Source organism: Microtus oregoni, unplaced genomic scaffold (assembly GCF_018167655.1).
Source record: "Microtus oregoni isolate MIOR12 unplaced genomic scaffold, Mior012 000022F_ref0000154, whole genome shotgun sequence".
Classification (NCBI taxonomy): domain Eukaryota; kingdom Metazoa; phylum Chordata; class Mammalia; order Rodentia; family Cricetidae; genus Microtus; species Microtus oregoni.
In genome coordinates, this window is record NW_024543081.1 from 37,085,230 (window position 1) to 37,102,802 (window position 17,573).

At 41.0% G+C, this 17,573-nt stretch overlaps 1 protein-coding gene across 1 annotated transcript; it reads right to left on the reverse strand.

The window, feature by feature from the left end:
- Positions 1-316: 316 nt before the first annotated feature.
- Med30 (mediator complex subunit 30) lies at positions 317-16,687 on the reverse strand. The gene is made up of 4 exons (XM_041672426.1): positions 16,429-16,687; positions 8,890-9,048; positions 7,268-7,372; positions 317-701 (listed from the first exon to the last, which is right to left on the reverse strand). Exons 1-4 carry the CDS (start codon positions 16,603-16,605, stop codon positions 606-608), a joined length of 537 nt encoding a protein of 178 aa, XP_041528360.1. The 5' UTR covers positions 16,606-16,687; the 3' UTR covers positions 317-605.
- Positions 16,688-17,573: the final 886 nt, after the last annotated feature.

Here is a 17,573-nt window from a genome sequence, read left to right on the forward strand (position 1 = left end):
TGGGACTAGCATGTCTCTGACGGGCGGGTCCCAGCTGAGAGCATATCTATGACCAGCTTGTACAGTCTTTTGATCGCCTCTCTCATTTCAGTTCAGAAAAACACCCGAAGAACCCGAGAAAAGTAATTGAGCAACAAGCTAGTTTCTGATTTTACTGGTTTGAAAATGAAATTGAATTAAGATAGAAGCTTAGGTGGTAATGTATTTTTAATTTTAATTAATTTCTTTCAGAGATAAACTTTGGTTAGTAATATGCTGAAATATTTATACTTTACCTCTCTTTGAAAAGGATAACTGAAAGAAGCAAACATACTGGTTATGTTTAAAAATGTATTTATTAAGCTTCATTTTGCTTTTAAAAAGCAATTATTCAATTCATGAAGATTAAACAAAACTCACACCTTATCAAAGACTATTATAATAATCTTGTATAGAACCAAGAGCATTTAAAAAAAAAATAGAGGCAGTGAATACTTTAACATGAAACCAGGAACTTCAGTGCTAGCCATTAAAATAGAGAGATAAATAATCTTTCCAAAGGAATAATACGTGGGGGGAAAATCCAATTGTATCACACACGTAGAACAAGAGATTTAAATATCAGTTTAATTCCTCATCGCCAACATGGCATTTATGTCCCAGATGAGATTCCGTAATTGGTCCATAATCTGCTTCAGCTGCTGGTTCTTCTGTTTCAGTTTCTGTGAAAACAAAAGAATTTACCACAATGTGAAGTAAAATATATAGATAATGATACTAGACGACTGAACTGCACTAAGCTTGGACCCAGTACTCCAGACAGAAGCGAACCCAAACATTCCTGCCAGACAGAAGCTCTCTGTGTTGGTTAGTTTTGTATTGCCGTAATAAGACATGACCAAAGAATTTACCTAGAGTTAACAATCCCAGAGGTTTAGAACCCATGACTATCATGGCGAGGAACATGGCAGCAGGGAGGCAGACATGGAACCAGAGCAATAGCTGACAGCTCACATTTTGAGAAGACTATTACCAGGCAGAGAGAGAGAGAAAGAGAGAAAGGGGGGGGGGGGAGAGGGAGAAAGAAAAAAAGAAAGCGAGAAAGCTAGGAATGGCTTGAGACTTTTGAAACCTCAAAGCCCATCCTTAGTGACACACCTCCTCCAACAAGGTTATACTGCCCAGGTTTTGTTTGTTTTCTTACCAACTAAGGGCTAAATATTCAATATGTGAGTACTGTTGATTATAATACAGTGGTACTGCATTAGCCCAGAATGGAGCATATAATAAAAGATTTCTTTATTTAGGGGTAGACTCAGATCAGCAGTCCTCTGTACGAGCAGGGAACAGGAACCAAATCCAGCAGCCCCGGGCTGCACATATTTTTTTCACATCTGCGCATGTAGTACATTTGACCATGCCCAAAGTGGGCCAGTATTTTAAAGGCTATTGGCCGAAGGAATTACCACAGCATATGTGTCTGTGGGGGATGTTCTCGTTCGAAGCATCATAGCTCCTACCCTTTCTCGCTTTCACAGACCCTAACAGATTCATTCCCTTATTTCTAACATTAAGTCCACAGGGGCATCTGGCCTCTGCCCCCATTCTACCTTAACTATGTGACACATTTAATTGTGATAAATCTAGTACTTAGATGTTGTAGGGGCAATGGAACATAATGGTTACCACTACGCTTTCCATCCAGATGTTATGGTTGATCAAATGCTCAGCTCTGTACCAATTATAAATGGAGAACACTGGCCAAATTGTTCAACCTCACACCAGAAGGATGAAGGTAATCACTGACTCTTCCTCTTAAGAGTTCATGGGAGAATCAAGTGGTTTGATTTGCCTAAAATATTACAGTTGCCTAACACAGAAGTAAGCACTTGACACTTGGTGATAGACACAGAATGTAAGCTGTCAGGACAAGAAACATAATACACACAAAATCAGTCTTCCAGGTGCAGCAGAAGTTACTGCCCTAAGATGAAGTACAGACTACTTCTAATTCTAGAAATGAAAAGAAAGTGGCCTAGTGACAAGGAAGACACCCACAGTAAGCCTTGCATATGCCCCTGCATCTCTATTCCTGGGCTCGACTAGACTATAGTTCATGCATATCTTAAGACTCCTTTCTTCAAGTTCTAGGTGATAGATATCAGCTTAGACAACATGTGATACAAACAGCGATTCTGGTTAGCATCCTTACCAGTTATAATAATAATTATTATTCAGTAACACTTGGGAAACATTAAATCCAAAGATATAAAAATTTAATTAGATTATTTTAAAAATATTCTATTTAATTGCCTCCAGGTAAACTATTATATGTACACTAGGAAAAGGTCTAAAGTATTATTACTTCATTAAAAAGCAAGCTGAGATTAAGTGACCTGCTTTTATTACTTGTATATAGACTCAGAAGTCACAAGCAGGAAGAAGGTCACTAAAGGGGACATTAAATATTTTTACTAGAAAGCAGAGAAGCAATTACAGACACTTTAATGCTACTAATAATACTGATTAAATTAAATTCACGTTTGGAAATAGGGTAGCACAGGCACAGAAGAAACGTCTGACTGCAGGGCACACAGGCCGCGACTCTCTCAGGGCTTGAACGGCCTTTGGGAAAGAAGACTGACCGACTAGGTTTCCAGATGACTCATCTCCTGTGACGACGTGGCAGCCAGTCAGCCAGTAAAGTGGTGTGTACATTGTCTAATTCGGGACCAGAGGAGGACGCACTTTATTACCACAGGGACCCTTCGCCCTGACAGACACCAAGGGCGGCATTACACTGGAAGGGTGGCAATCTCAGTCACAGCCTTCACCTCTGGAACCGGTTATTTGATCTCAGACTAAGTTTTTCCCTCAGTTTCCTAATCACACTTTCGGTGTGATTATCGCAAAGGAAGTGCTGAAAAGCACCGAGTTTGAGTTAGTGTTGTTGACACATGGCTTCATACTCAAGTCTATGGTGCTTCAACAAACCATCACTTCTAGCTGGAGAATACTTTGGGTACCAGGGTCTTCTTTTTAATCCCAACTTTTTAATTGTTATGAAAAGAGAGAGAGAGAGAGAGAGACAGAGACAGAGAGAGAGAGAGAGACAGAGACAGAGACAGAGAGCTATTGAGAAAGAATAAAAAGATAAACAGTAATTAAAAAAAAATCTAATTTTGAAGGTGGGGCATAGCTGCTCCCAACAGCTGAGATGCTCAAGCAGGATAATTGCTGTAAGCCTGAGGTCAGCTGAGTTACACAGTGAGTTCAACACCAGCCAGAGCTACATTGTGGAACCTGTTCTCAAAACAAACAAACAAACAATAATTTGAAGTATTAAGTTTTAACATATCTTGAGTGTGACCACCTTGAGGGTTTTCGGAACCTCAGCATCAAGTGGGGAGAAGGCACGACCAGACTGCATCCCAAAAGCCAGCAAGTGATAGTACCCTCCTGGCATCTCAACAAGCCGGCAGTGAGCAGAGTGAAAGGACTTGGTGAGACGATGGGTGATGAGGATCATTACAAGTCATGGAGGGCGAAAAGACCATGAAAACAAAATGCAAAGGTGAACTGCAGATGTGAGCACAGGGGGCAGGAGCCGGGACTTCGGCTTTAGAGACAGCTGAGAACCACCTAAAACTAAGCCTCAGGAACAAGCCTAGCCTTCACACGTCAGTAAAGACTTGGAAGCAGCTAGAAGAAACAAAATTATGTTCCTGGGTAGTTAAAACAGATTTTATTAAACAGTATCCAAAACGCATTTGTAGAGGGTGCCCTTGAGGGTGCCATCACGTTTCAAGAATGACAAATATGAATTCTGATATGCTGGTCTCATTAGCTCCTAAAATTTAAATTATACCAAAGGGTATTTCTAAGCTAACACCAAAATCTGAGCAACCCTATTTTTTTAAGTATAAAACAAGGAATCAGGGTAGTTTGACTCAAAAAAGACAAAGTTTTAACGAAAAAGTTATCACACAAGTAAAATCTGTGGAGTCAAAGCATGCCGTGAGACTGTCAACAGGGAAGCTGACAGCCACGCTTATTAGTGGCTAAGCTGTAAATACATTTTCATGACACGATACAAGATATAATGTATACAGTCTTGCCACTGATTGATTTTAACAGGGGCTGACAGCTGCTATTTTCAAAACCCATCAGCTGTGCATAGTTTGTTCCATTAACAGGTGAGCGTGGAAGCAGAGTGGATCTTACAAAGGACGTTTCTGCTAAGTCAGACCATGTAATTTAATATTCATATAAAGGCTGTGGCACTTGAGAAAAAATGCTTTAATTTCCAAATGTTTGGGCTCAATTACACGTCAATCTTTCGATACTACCCAGCACCTCTTTCAATCTCATTTCCCATCAACAGAAAACTGCTAGGCAAGAGGAAACTCAATTCTGAAGATCCCAAAGCAGACTCCCCTTTACTTGGAAAACAGGGCTTAAGGATCTCAAGAGCCAGATGCGAATGGGAAAGGTATTAAAACAGCAAAACCTGGCTATGTCCACCAGGCCATTTCCATCAAATATAGAGGGCCGAGTGCATGACTCAAAGTCCATGAAGCACCTTATTTAATACAAATGCCACTGTACTAAAATATGGCACAAATAGTAATATTTGTGTAAATATCCCCTAACCATGCCAGGGGGATGGGGAATGCTGCTGCTTTCTCTAGAATCTCAGAATCTTTTTGTTTGTTTGTTTGAGGTGAGGTTTCTATGTGTAACAGTCCTGGCTGTCCTGGAATGGCTCTGTAGACCAGGCTGGCTTCGAACCACAGAGATCCACCTGCTTCTACATCTCTAGAGCTGGATTAAAGGCGTGTGCCACCACAGTCCAGCCAGAGCCTTCGAATCTTAAAGTCCCATCCACCTGTCCACCAAGCACAGGAGGGTGGAGCAAACACACTGGCTTACTACTATGTGGCTGGACTTTCAGCAGTCAGCAACACTTGGCATACAGCAAGCACTCAGATATTTGAATATTAAAAAGTTAAGTTAAAAGTAAGTTCAACAGAAATTTTAGAAGGCCCTCAGAGACAGGAAACTGAAAATCCTTGGCAATCATCTCAGAACTGTTCTTTCTGGTGTTATTGTTTATTGCCTTTCAGATTTAAAACCACACACGGCTATTATTTTAAAGTATTCATTTTCATAATTAAAATTATCTATCATAATTGGTAAAAACACATTTTGCATATTCTGCTGCTACGGTTCAGGTAAGCACCTGTCAAGAGTTCCGTGTGCTAAAACTACTTATATATACTGAGTTCTCATGGTCTTTCGCCACAAACATGTGTATACTTATATGTATATATTTATATGTGTATATAATGTCCTAAGTAGCTACCTATAAATGTATAAATGGAATAACATGGTTGCTATAATAAAACAAAGGTTTACTGGTTTTATTTGTAAAAGATTTTAAACACCTTCCTGCTATAATATGCTGGGTCACAGCAGGCCCAGAGCATCAGGGTCAGCAGTCATAGACTAAAAGCTCCACATCTTGAAGCAAAGCAAATGCTTCCTCTGCTTACGCTTGTTTGTCTCATATTTGCTACTAACTGACACGTTAAGGTACAGTCCTGACTGCTTAAGAACTGTATGAACTGATGGGGAAAAGAGAAAATATGGATTTGCATTAAGAATATGTGCTTTAACATAATATATGTGAGGAAGACAAATATATCACATTTATGAATATTATACCTCCTTTACAAATGAACCCAATGAAGTATTTGTTTCAATATAGCAACCATGTGATTAGATTTATACATTCATCATCTAAGGGCAACTATTTAAGCCAATGTATACACACATAAACATATACCTGTATGTGTATATCAACAGACCAGGAGAACCAGTATATAAATATTTTCAAGGCTGGCTGGTAGTGGGTAATGGTACCAGCTGCCAAATCCGAGGACCTAATCTGATCACTGACCCACCCCATGGAGAGAACCAATCCCCTAAGGTTGTCCTCTGACCTCAATATCCTCCCAGTCTACTGACATTTTTTTTTTTCCAGCAGTGAATTTTATTCTATTCATCAGTCTGGTCTGAAGTTTAAGTTAATCAAATTCTAAGTCCTTCTATCTTTGGCTTCTGGTCACCACCATTCTCTGGTATCCAAAATCTATAACAGGGGCTAGGAAGATTACACCATGGGGAAAGTGTGTGCTATTTAAGAATAGAAATCCTGGTTTGGATCCTTAGCACCCACATAAAAGCTGGGAGCTTCCACACACATCTCTAACCCCAGTGTGAAGGTGCAGGTCCCAGCACCCACATAGAAATAGGGTATGTCCACGCACATCTCTAACCCCAGTGTGGAGGTGCAGGTCTCAGCACCCACATAGAAATAGGGTATGTCCACACTCATCTCTAACCCCAGTGTGGAGGTGCAGGTCCCATGAACTGCTCTAGCCAAAACGCCAAGCTCCAGGTTCAGAGGACTGACCCTGCTTCAAAGAAACCGGGTGAGGCGTGATAGGGTAGGCCACCCTACATCTCTGGCCAGCACACGCGCGCGCATGCATGCAAAGCTGATGGAGAAAGGTCATTGGCTAATAAAGCAACTGCCTTGGCCCATTTTATTGGTTAGAAGATAGGTGGGAGGAGTAAACAGAACAGAACGCTGGGAGGAAGAGGAAGTGAGCTCAGACTCCACAGCTCTCCTCTCGGGAACAGACGCCTGAGAGAGACGCCACGCCCTGCTCCCGGGCAGACATACGCCATGAAGCTCTGACCCAGGATGGACTAGGCTAGAATCTTCCCGGTAAGACCGGTTCTCACAGATTATTAGAGATGGGTTGATCGGGATATCAGAATTAGCCAGTAAGGGCTAGAGCTTAAAGGGCCAAGCAGTGTTTAAATGAATACAGCTTGTGTGTTGTTATTTCGGGTAAAGCTAGAGCTAGCCGCGTGGGCGGCCGGGTGCCGGGGACGCAGCCCCACCACCCTTATTACTACACAAAGCAGAGAATGCAGGTCTGAGAACTCCTAAGCAATACAGAGAAGCTAGAGGCCATCAGACACGTGCTGTCTCTGGCCTGTCAAGAGAAGATATATACTCCCTCTCCCACCCCACATTCCTTTGAAAAAAATTTCCACACAATACAGAGTTTTGCTTTAATGGGGAATTTAAAATACCTAAATTGAATGTTTCTTCTCTGTAACAACCTGCAATTCACTAATGTAACTATACAGACTCTGGGTTAAGTCTTAATCAAGGACTCTGAAATATAAAATGTACAGACTTATAACTCACTTTATTGACTTCTGCAATTTCTCGTCTCTCTTCACTAGCAAAACGAGGTGGGCCAGCCCGGTCGTCGTTCTTTGAGCCATCCTCATCCACATATGGAATAAGTTGCTAGAAGTGACCAAGAGAAATACAAAATGGGGTCCAGATATGTGAATTAAGACTACTATAAAGACTGCATCCACTGAGGATCCATTCAATCAAAAATTTAAAAGATTAATCACAAAAAACCTTGGTTTTCCAATAAAGTTCACTGTGTTTAACTGAAAACAGCAACAATAACAAAGCTTATCCTCCCCTCAAAAAACTACTGGCTGTCACATATCAAGTTAGACTCTGTTCATTCAGTCTGCAAATATGTAACTGCTAGATGCTGGCTAAATCACTGAAAGACGCATGTCAAGTGAGATGCAGCATCTACTCAGAGACCTTCAGTCTGTTCAAGTAAGATAGTCTTTCCTTTACACTACAGGAACGGACCTTTGAGGACATGTGTGATACAAGTGCCATCAACTTGACATTCAGAACTCCAGTGGCTGCAAGAATTTTTATTTGTCTTAATTTGAGGTATGAGAACTATTTTTAATAGGAAGAAATGAACAGAGCCTTGCCCTCTCGTAGGATCAGAGGGAGGTGGGTAGGAGGGTGTGTGGAGAGAATGGAAGGAGGGGAGGGAGTGGGAATTTGGATTGGCATTTTTTTTTTTAAAAAAATCTAATAAAAAAGGAAAAAAAAAGAAATGTACAGAGCAGTGATACTTCTAGCAAAAAATATTCTTAATTATGTGTGGCCTGTGAACGCTGACTGGAGAAAACCCCTAGTACATGCAGCGGACATGGTAAATTATCATGAAGGAACGGTCAGAGAAGGATCCATTTGGCACATATACCTGACCTGCATCCACAAGCACCCTTCTCTCCTCTCCTGCTGCAGCACTGTCTGAAGACAGACTCCAGAATGGTACTGCTCCTGTTTTCTCTTTATTCCTTCAACCTCTCCACAGACTTTCCCTCCTTTATCATGTTCATATGTTCTGGTCTCTAGAATTTGGTGGCAGAAGTCAGTGCCCCAACCTTCAATTCCAGTCCTCCTCCCCTTCACCACTTCCTCCTCACTTCTAATCTACGTCTCCTCAAAGTCTGATCTCCGACCACTGGCAATCTACATCTCCTCAAAGTCTGATCTCTGACCGCTGGCTTTAGCTCATTACTTCCTGTTTCATTCCCAGATCAACTGTGTTCTGATTTCTAGTCACTACCATTTCGATCAAGTTCTATCAAACACAACTTTTCTTAGCAATGGTTAAAAACTGCCATGATAACTAAATATTTTTTTCTAAGAAAAACAGAAGAAATCACTGTCATTAAAATCCCAACAAATGCATAAACACAAAAATATCACTACAAGGCTGGAAAACAAATGCTACAAAAATCATTAATGAAAAATAAACATATACACTCACAATTTTATCTCTTCTCAGAAGCAAAACAAATAATATTAAAAATGGGGAATATTGCTAAAAGGAGAAAAAACCTGATGTGTTGACCTTCCTTTGCCTCTGACACGTGCACTCCTGCTATTGGCCTTCCTCCACCTCTGACATGCGCACTCCTGCTATGGACACGTACCTCGACGGGAATGGGGTCCATGCCCCCGCAGTTCTCGTTGCATTTGTCGTAGACCAGTCTTAACTTCCTGAAGAGAATAGAAAGCTGGCGAAGATGGTCCTGTAGCTTTGTTAGCCGGTCTTGGTAAGTTCCGGTATGATAAGTGACGCCATTTGGCAGCTTGGCAGGTAAAAGAAAACAATAAAAATATTGAAGATTTAAAAGTAATCCACATTAATTTATTAGCAGCCTGGTACAGTGTTTCACTGCAATAAAAGAGTCTTTAAAAAGGCTCTGTGAATAGACTGCTGACCAGCTGAAAGGCTTTTGCCCTATAATGTTATAAATACACAATTTTAATATCACTATCACATGAAAGCAGAAAGCTGATGAACCTTTGAGAATACACAAATTTTTTATGTATTATATAAGTTTATATGAATTTTATACACACATATATACCCATCCATCCATATAATATACATGTATATATTATATACATGCACATATATTTAAAACTGAAGCATAGGGTTTTGTTTTGCAGAATTGGAACAGTGTGCTCTCAAACTTGCAGAAGCATTTTCAAATCTTAACTATGATGATCAAGAGGGTAAGATGTGCAAAGTACAAACTAAAACACAAACCACCAGAGTCTTAATAGAAAGTCTTAATAGAAGATATGGGTACAAATGAACATATACTCAAACATCATTAATAAATCATCGCAAATTACTCTTATCATATATGTTCTAAGTCATCAAATGTTCTTAATTCAAGAATCAGCCAGGCTTGTAACTCCTCTCAGGAGGTTCACATGTTCAAGACCAGCCTGTCACCTAACGTGAATTCAAGGGCAGCTTGGGGAAATGTAATGAGACCACGTTTCAAATACAGAGTACAAAGCAGGCAGGTGCTAGAGCCCAGAGGCATAGAATTTGTCATGTTCTGCCCCCCCCCTCCGCCAACACAAGGGCCTAGGTATATCAGCCAAGGGTATAATTATCAAAGCTAATTAATCGGTAACATAATTTTTCCAAAGAAATATTCATTGAAAAAAAAATAAAGTCACTGTCAGATGGAATTTGGGTAGACTTGAGTAATTTGTTTCTATTTCCCAGATTCCCTTTGATAAATGTTACAGTTTCTCAGCTCAGGAGACAGATCTTCTGAAATTTCTGAATGCTTTCTAGTTTCAGGAATCCTCAGCATTAACCCATGTTAAAATGCACCTGGAAGTGTGATGAAATACCAAGGGCCCCGTGGCTCACAACATTTTAAAGCAGGATGGCATTAGAAGGGTTCATACGTCCATACAGTGTGGGATTTCCCCTAAGAACCCCTTTTTACAGACATTAACAGGCACCAGCGACACAGACAGTCAGATGACCCCACCGTCCTGTCTGATAACGGTGTGGCGATTACATCTCACGCAGAGAAGCAGTGGCCTCCTGAATCATGGCATCTAACCTGGTTTGCTCCTTGGTAAAAAGCAGAACTCCTCTTTGTAGCATATTTGGCACAAGAGTTTTAGTGTATGGTCTGAATAATTCTCATGAGCATTTTACCCCTACGTGTGTGTTTACGTGTTTATGAGAAGCGTATGTCATGCACAAAATGATTGATGAGTCTTATTATAAAGAAAAGCAATCTTGCTGAAATGCAACGAATTATCCACCTGAAATCTGCCAACTGAGTACGTTTAGATATTAGTTTTTATACTTCTTCCTCACCTTTCGTGTGTCAAGCATTGCTCTGGACGCAAGAGTGGCAGTTTGAATGAGTGATGAGGCTTCCATACGCTACAGAACGTATGGTAATCGCACCTAAGCTCCCTGCTGCATGCTGTGGTGGAGCTACTCAGCTGGAAAGCTCATCAATAACCATCGCCCTCATGAATATGGATGAAACCTCATAAATATATCACACTCCCACATACTAAAAAGGCATACAACTAAATTCATCATCTATTCTTATAATAAAAGCCCCCATATATGAAAAACATATTTAGGTTATAAAGTCAGCATCACGATGGATGTGCAGCCATTGGAGGAATTCCCACTCAGGTCAGGAACAGAAAAAGACACATACTGAGACCACTGTTACTGATGATGTACTCTGTGGCGAAGGTGCTGGCCAGGGTGACTATGGAAGACAGAAAGGTTGAAACATAAAAAAGAAAGTAGTATAATGACCACTGTTTCCAAATGACATCATAAAAAGCCACCAACGGTAAAGGAATTCCATACGGAGGTAAGTGTAAAGCTAAAGGAGGGGAAGAAAGAGCTGTGCTTTCATCTCTACAAAGAAAATGGAAGAGCAAGAACCAAGTACATCAGAAAAAAGAAAGAAGGAAGAAAAGATTTAGGAATAAACCTAGGAAAGATAAAAATAAAAACCTCAAATGCAAAACAAGAAAAGAAGATTCCATGATCTTGGTTACTAAGACTTAACAGTGTCAAGGTTTTCTAGACTGAAAAAAAAAAAAACGAATAAAACCACTAACAGGTTTTTCTTGATCTAAGATGTATGTGGAAAAGTAAAAAGGACACTTACTCTGACATAGAAATATAAACCCACCACAGAAACTCAAAGACTATCTGAGAATAAAACATTCAGTGATGGAAGTGAAGGGGAAAGAACCCAACACCCGCAGCCAGATCCATCTGTACAGAGCTGCAAGTGGACCAAATGAGCAGTGAGGTGAGCTTTCAATCAGCCACTGTGCAACAAGGTGAGTGCTGTCCGTCACACTTCCTAACAGGATCAATCCCACAAGGACCAAAGGTTTACCAAAGCAAAACTTCCAGTGAAAACACACAGAATTCTTCATCACTTGAGAAGGCATCCCTAATTAGACATAAAATCTGTAACCTAATAAATCATACGAACTGGAAAATCAAGAAATCATACATTAAAAAAAATAAGCAGGGCAAAAACTACCTAGAGGAATCAAAAGGTAAAATAGAAAGACCAGACTGAATATACCAGGCACAGTAGCTCAGGTCTAAAATCCCGTAATCTCAGCATTTAAGAAGTTGAGGCAGCATCACGGGTTCAAGGGCAGCTCCAGCTACACAGTGAGACTCAATTCCAAAACAAAATGGAAGAAACAAAAGTGAAACCTGGGGAAAACAATTGCAAATATATCACAGAAAACAAGGGAGATAAAAAATAAATCACACAAACACACATACGCAAGCACACACACACATACACATTGAAATTGGAATAAGCAATAGCAGAAAATAAAACACACAAGATTCATAAATATATGATGAAATGTTCAAACTCAATCAAATAAGGAGAAAGGTTAGGTAGTTTATCTGTCAGATAATCAAGCACCTAAAAGCATGATCAATCCATTGTGATGGTCTGAGTCAGGACACAGGAATAACTTTCAGAGGACAGTACAAGAGGACTCACTCAGTTACAATTCTTATAAGTTAGCTGGTTCTAAAAGCTCATCAGCAGGTACAGTGATTTGTTTTTTTTTTAAATATTTATTTATTATGTATACAATATTCTGTCTGTATATCTGCAGGCCAGAAGAGGGCACCAAACCTCATTACAGATGGTTGTAAGCCACCATGTGGTTGCCAGGAATTGAACTCAGGACCTTTGGAAGAGCAGACAATGCTCTTAACCACTGAGCCGTTTCTCCAGCCCTACAGTGCTCCTTTGATGGGACATAATCATTTGTTCCAACATCAGAGTATTTCCACCCAGTGGACTACTATATGGTATAAGAAGAGAAAGGGAGTACTTTATGGATATGAGTAAGTTACAGTGTAGCAAATAAATAAGGCAAAGTACAAAATATTATGCACAGATATCTGTGCAAAGGGGATAGATGAGACAGTATGTAGGCACAGATTTGATTAAATATGCAAAGAGCACTTGCAAGATAAACATAACCAGTGGCTAGAATCATAAACAGCCACTGCTCACCGAGAGGGATTAGGTACCTAGCAGACAGGGAATAGAAAGGAGAATGCTCTCTGCAGTGTTCTGCTATTCCTAAATTATGAATATATTATGTAGCCAAAATATGCAATAAAAGATTAAAAGGATAATAAGCTGAACCAAAGCAATGCTATTGTTCACAGGGAATCTTAATCTGGGATTCAGAGATATTTGGGGAGATGCTTCTTAACACCTTGCAAACATTTTTCAAAATGTGTTTACTCATTATTTTGTTTCTAAGGAAAGTCTACAGTTTTCAGAATCTTGAGGAGCTAAAGGAGATCTAATAGACAAACTTTTTCTCAAAGAAATGTGTGGAAGTAACTTTAGCAGTGTGTATTTATGCTGCTTCGCTTTCATGCACTAATACAGATGTTTTGAAATCTGAGTATGTTGAAGAGCATGGGGTTGTCCCGCCTACTGGAGTCCTAGAAGATCCTCATTTCCCAGAAGATGCCAGAAACTGTGGCATGATAACCCTATTCATAGGGTCTGACCAGTGTCTACAGACAACGACCGAGTACAAAATTAATAAAAACAAAGCAGAGCAAAGATAAGTGTGCTGGAATGAAAGCTAGGGACAAACAGTCTACACATTCCGTTTTTCAAAACGTCCTCTTAAATATCCACCACGAAGCACGTGTAACAGAAGTTGGATAAGCTGCCTACAATTAAATGAACAGCCATGCTGTTCTCTGTTAAGAACATCCGTTTACATCATCACTTCTGACTTTTTGGAACGCAGCAGCCTTTTCGGGTCATTGTAACGTCCCCCAAAGGGTTTAAGATGAGTCTGAGCACAAAGTGGAAGGTAGATACGCACTGTGGAGCTTTCAGAAAGATTCTCATTCTACTCAGGTGATGAGTGCAGCTCTAGCTCTCTTGATAATACAGATGCTTCAGGAACAACTGAAGTGATGTAACACTGTAGCAAGGAACCGCTTGTTTGTCCCGGTCGCCCAGAACCAAGATAACCACACAGAAACTGTATTAATTAAACCACTGCTTGCCTCATAAGCTCTAACTTCTTACTGGCTAACTCTTACATCTTAATTTAACCCATTTCTATTAATCTGTGTATCACAATGAGGTCATGGCTTACCAGCAAAGTTCCATACATCTATCTCTGGCAGGGGATCCATGGCATCTCTCGACTCTGCCCCTCTTCCTCCCAGCATTCAGTTCTGTCTTCCCTGCCTACCTAAGCTAAGTTCTACCCTATCAACAGGCCAAGGCAGTTTCTTTATTCATTAATGGTAATGACAGCACACAGAGGGGACTCCCACATCAGTCTGTGATGGTAGGTCATCTACTTATCCTCTCTTTAGCCCTCAGTTTCTTTCACTATAAAATAGGAATTAAAAACATCTCTCAAAATTGTTCTTAGATTTGTGGACCTAGCCAAGTAGCTGATAGTTGTTTAGCTATCTGTGACCATACCTGCTTCTCCATGCTCTATCTAATTCAGATGCTGGCACAGGGCAAGCTAAAAATAACAAACGGTGCGTGTTAAATTCCGAGACATCATGAAATCCACACTCCAGTCATTTTTGTTATGAATCTATTTACTTGAAACTGCCATAGAATTTCAATCTTTCCTTTGCGTGCATTTATAATGATACTATCTTTGTAAGACATTGCACATGGAGTCACTAACATAGTACTAGAAGATTCCCATGAAACAAAATCATATTTATAAAGATAGGAGACACAAATCTCAACTATCTTTTCTTGACACAAACAAAGCAATAAAATCGTCTTTAAGGCATCTGTAGAAGAAAAGTTATTAAATTCTCAAGACAGGCCTCAATTACTCCACACTGAGCAGCGTTACCTCTCTGACCCACAGAACCCTTATCAGTCGAACAAAGATGCTTTTTCCATCTTGTAGTCTTAGGATAAGCAAACACTAACAACAACTTACAAACTGTATGGGAACAATCTGGAAATCTGAAGGCAAAGATGAACTTAGACCCAGATAATCATTATAATTACCCTTCCAGATTTTAGACAGGTTATAAACATAAAGGAAAACTTAAACAGCAAAACTTCTAGGAGAAAACATTCAGTGCTTTGGGTTACACACACAAAAACATTAAGTCTGACACCCAAAGCAAGATCTGTAGCAGAAGAAATCAACAAGTGTTATGGGATTCCACCACAATTATAAGATCTCTGCTCCTCAAAAGATGGTTTGAAGGAAGCGAGAACCACATAGTGACAGGAGCACCCAGCAAAGTAAAAAGGCACAACAATAAGAAATGAAGATGAAGATGAGAGAAACTAGAACCCCCGAAGACTGCTAATGGAGATTCAAAAAGGTCAGCCACATCAAAACAATTACTTTAAAAATTTAACATATATATTATGGACACGATATATACATGATTCAATAATTACACTTCTAAACCATCTACTGAAGAGAAATGAAGCACATGCCCACACAGAAGTCTGTAAAAAACAAACTTAGACATTATTTATGAGAGCATCGCTGTTGATAAGGGCTCCAAAGTAGAAACAACCCAAACTCGCACCCACAGATTAACAAATGCAAACGCCACGATGTATTCATACAATAAAATAGTAAGAAAAAGAAATGGCATCTATATAGATAGATGCTGAAAGAACAACCTTGGCCCACAAAGCTCACCTGCTATGTGATTCCTATTACGCAACGCTCTTAAACGCTCTTTAAAACTAGCAGGGGTTCCTGGGAGATGGAGGCAAAAAGTCACAGGTGGCACAAGGAAACTTCTTGGGTAATGGCTATTTTCACTGTTGTGACTATGATCAAGTCACAAGTATATCCCTAAATATGTCAAAACGTTCCATTGGCACAGCTTACTGGATAGTCAGTCTAGTTAAGCCCAGAAAGGGGGAGAAATATTGTCTCAATTCTTCAGCTTCAGAGCCATTTCCTTCAAGGAGAAATTTTGTTCGAAATCTTCTAAAGTCTTTTTAAAAGGCAAGTATGGTGTGATCCACTTGCACTTTGGAGAACACAATGTTTATAAAACAAGCTTGACACAACTTGGTCCAATCAAGAAATTGGTGGTACTTTTATTACCACCGACGACGTCCTAGATCTTTGAAGATAGGCACTGGTGCTATGTGGAGCTGGTGGTAAAGGGGATCACACCTGATGTCTCCTGGAGCGGGGTGGGGATGGGGGACAGACACACTCTGGGGACACTTCTGGGGGTAATGGGCACAGCCGCTCCAGGAGTGTCCTGGGGTGGGGGAAAGATGCATACTGGGAAACACTTCTGGGAAAAGTGGGGTGACTACATCTGGAATCTCCCAGGCCAGGAGGCAGACTCATGCTGCGGACACTGAGGGTAAGGGGGTGTGTCCACGCCTGAGAGATTCCCAGGGCATGGGGCGGACAGATGCCAGGAACAAGGGATACAAGGGGTACTGCCATCCAGAGCTCTTCCAGAGTTGGGGACACTGGTAAGGGGAAGAGGGGGCGTCTGCACTCCCAGGGCAAGGGGCAGGCTCACGCTGAGGTCACGGGGTGGAAAAGCGAGCGACACGGCCATCCCAGGTTGCCCGGAGAGGCCCCCTTCCACCAGCCCTCTCACCCCAGGCGCCCACCTGCATGTTCCGGAGCAGCTGGAAGATCTCCATGGTGCGGTACACGATGTCCTGCACCGTCTCCTGCCCGATGCGGCACAGCGTGGCCGTGTTGACCTCGCGCGCGGCCTGCTGCGCCTGCGGGCCGCCGAAGGGCCCAGGCGCCATGCCTGCGGGCGCCAGCGGCGGAGTGGACATGGCACTGGGCTGCTCTGTTTGGCTGGAGCCGACTCTGTTGATTTCAAACCGGCGGCGCCACTTCCGCCCCGCCGCGACGCAGGCGTCATCCCGGAAGACCTGGGAACCAGTCGCCACGCACAACCGATCGCGATTGGGCTACGCGCCTGAGACGGACGGGAAGTTAACCAATCATCAGTAGAGTTCTGGCCAGGGGGCGGTACCAGTGGTGGATTGGATGGATTCTCCCAGAGACCAGTCTGGGCTGCCTTAGGTGTCTTCATAGAGCTCAAATTTTGCATTGGTTCTTGTGGAGCATTTTCTCATAACAAACTTATGAGATGTTTCTAATTATTGTCAGGTTGCAGGCTCAGAGGGCTGAAGAACTTGTCACTTGAGTATAGCTTTCTGCTGTTCAAAGCAGAAAATATGATTTCTGTTTCTTGTTTACTTCAGTGTAACAAGAAACTCAACCCCGGGGATTGTTTTTGTTCCCTGCTCGAATATTTTCGAAGATTCTCTTAAGTAACACACGTGCCCACATGCCCTACTTTCTGACTGTGAAATTACGGCAACCATCCCTCACAGGAAGACCCCAATGTGAGTCGGAAATTGCAGAGTATCCGGCCCCGGATAATTCTCTGCATTTTCTATTCATAAATATCTGTGAAAATATTAAAATATAAATTAGACAGTGTAAGATATTAATGATATTGTAAGTATAGCAATATATTGTCACAGTTATTTCCGACTTGGTAATTATTTCTAGAAATTGTAATTTAACAGTTTTGAACCACAGTTGACCTCAACTAAATGGTAAAAAGTGAAATCGCAAGCAAAGGACAGTTGTTCTACCGCCTGATAGTGTGGTTTGTTTACTTTCTGATTTCCCCTTACTCTATGGACATGCTAAAACTCAATCTCAGTAAAAAAAACAAACTTGTTCTATTTTATTCAATTCCTATAGTCTCTGGATTTAATGGAAATGG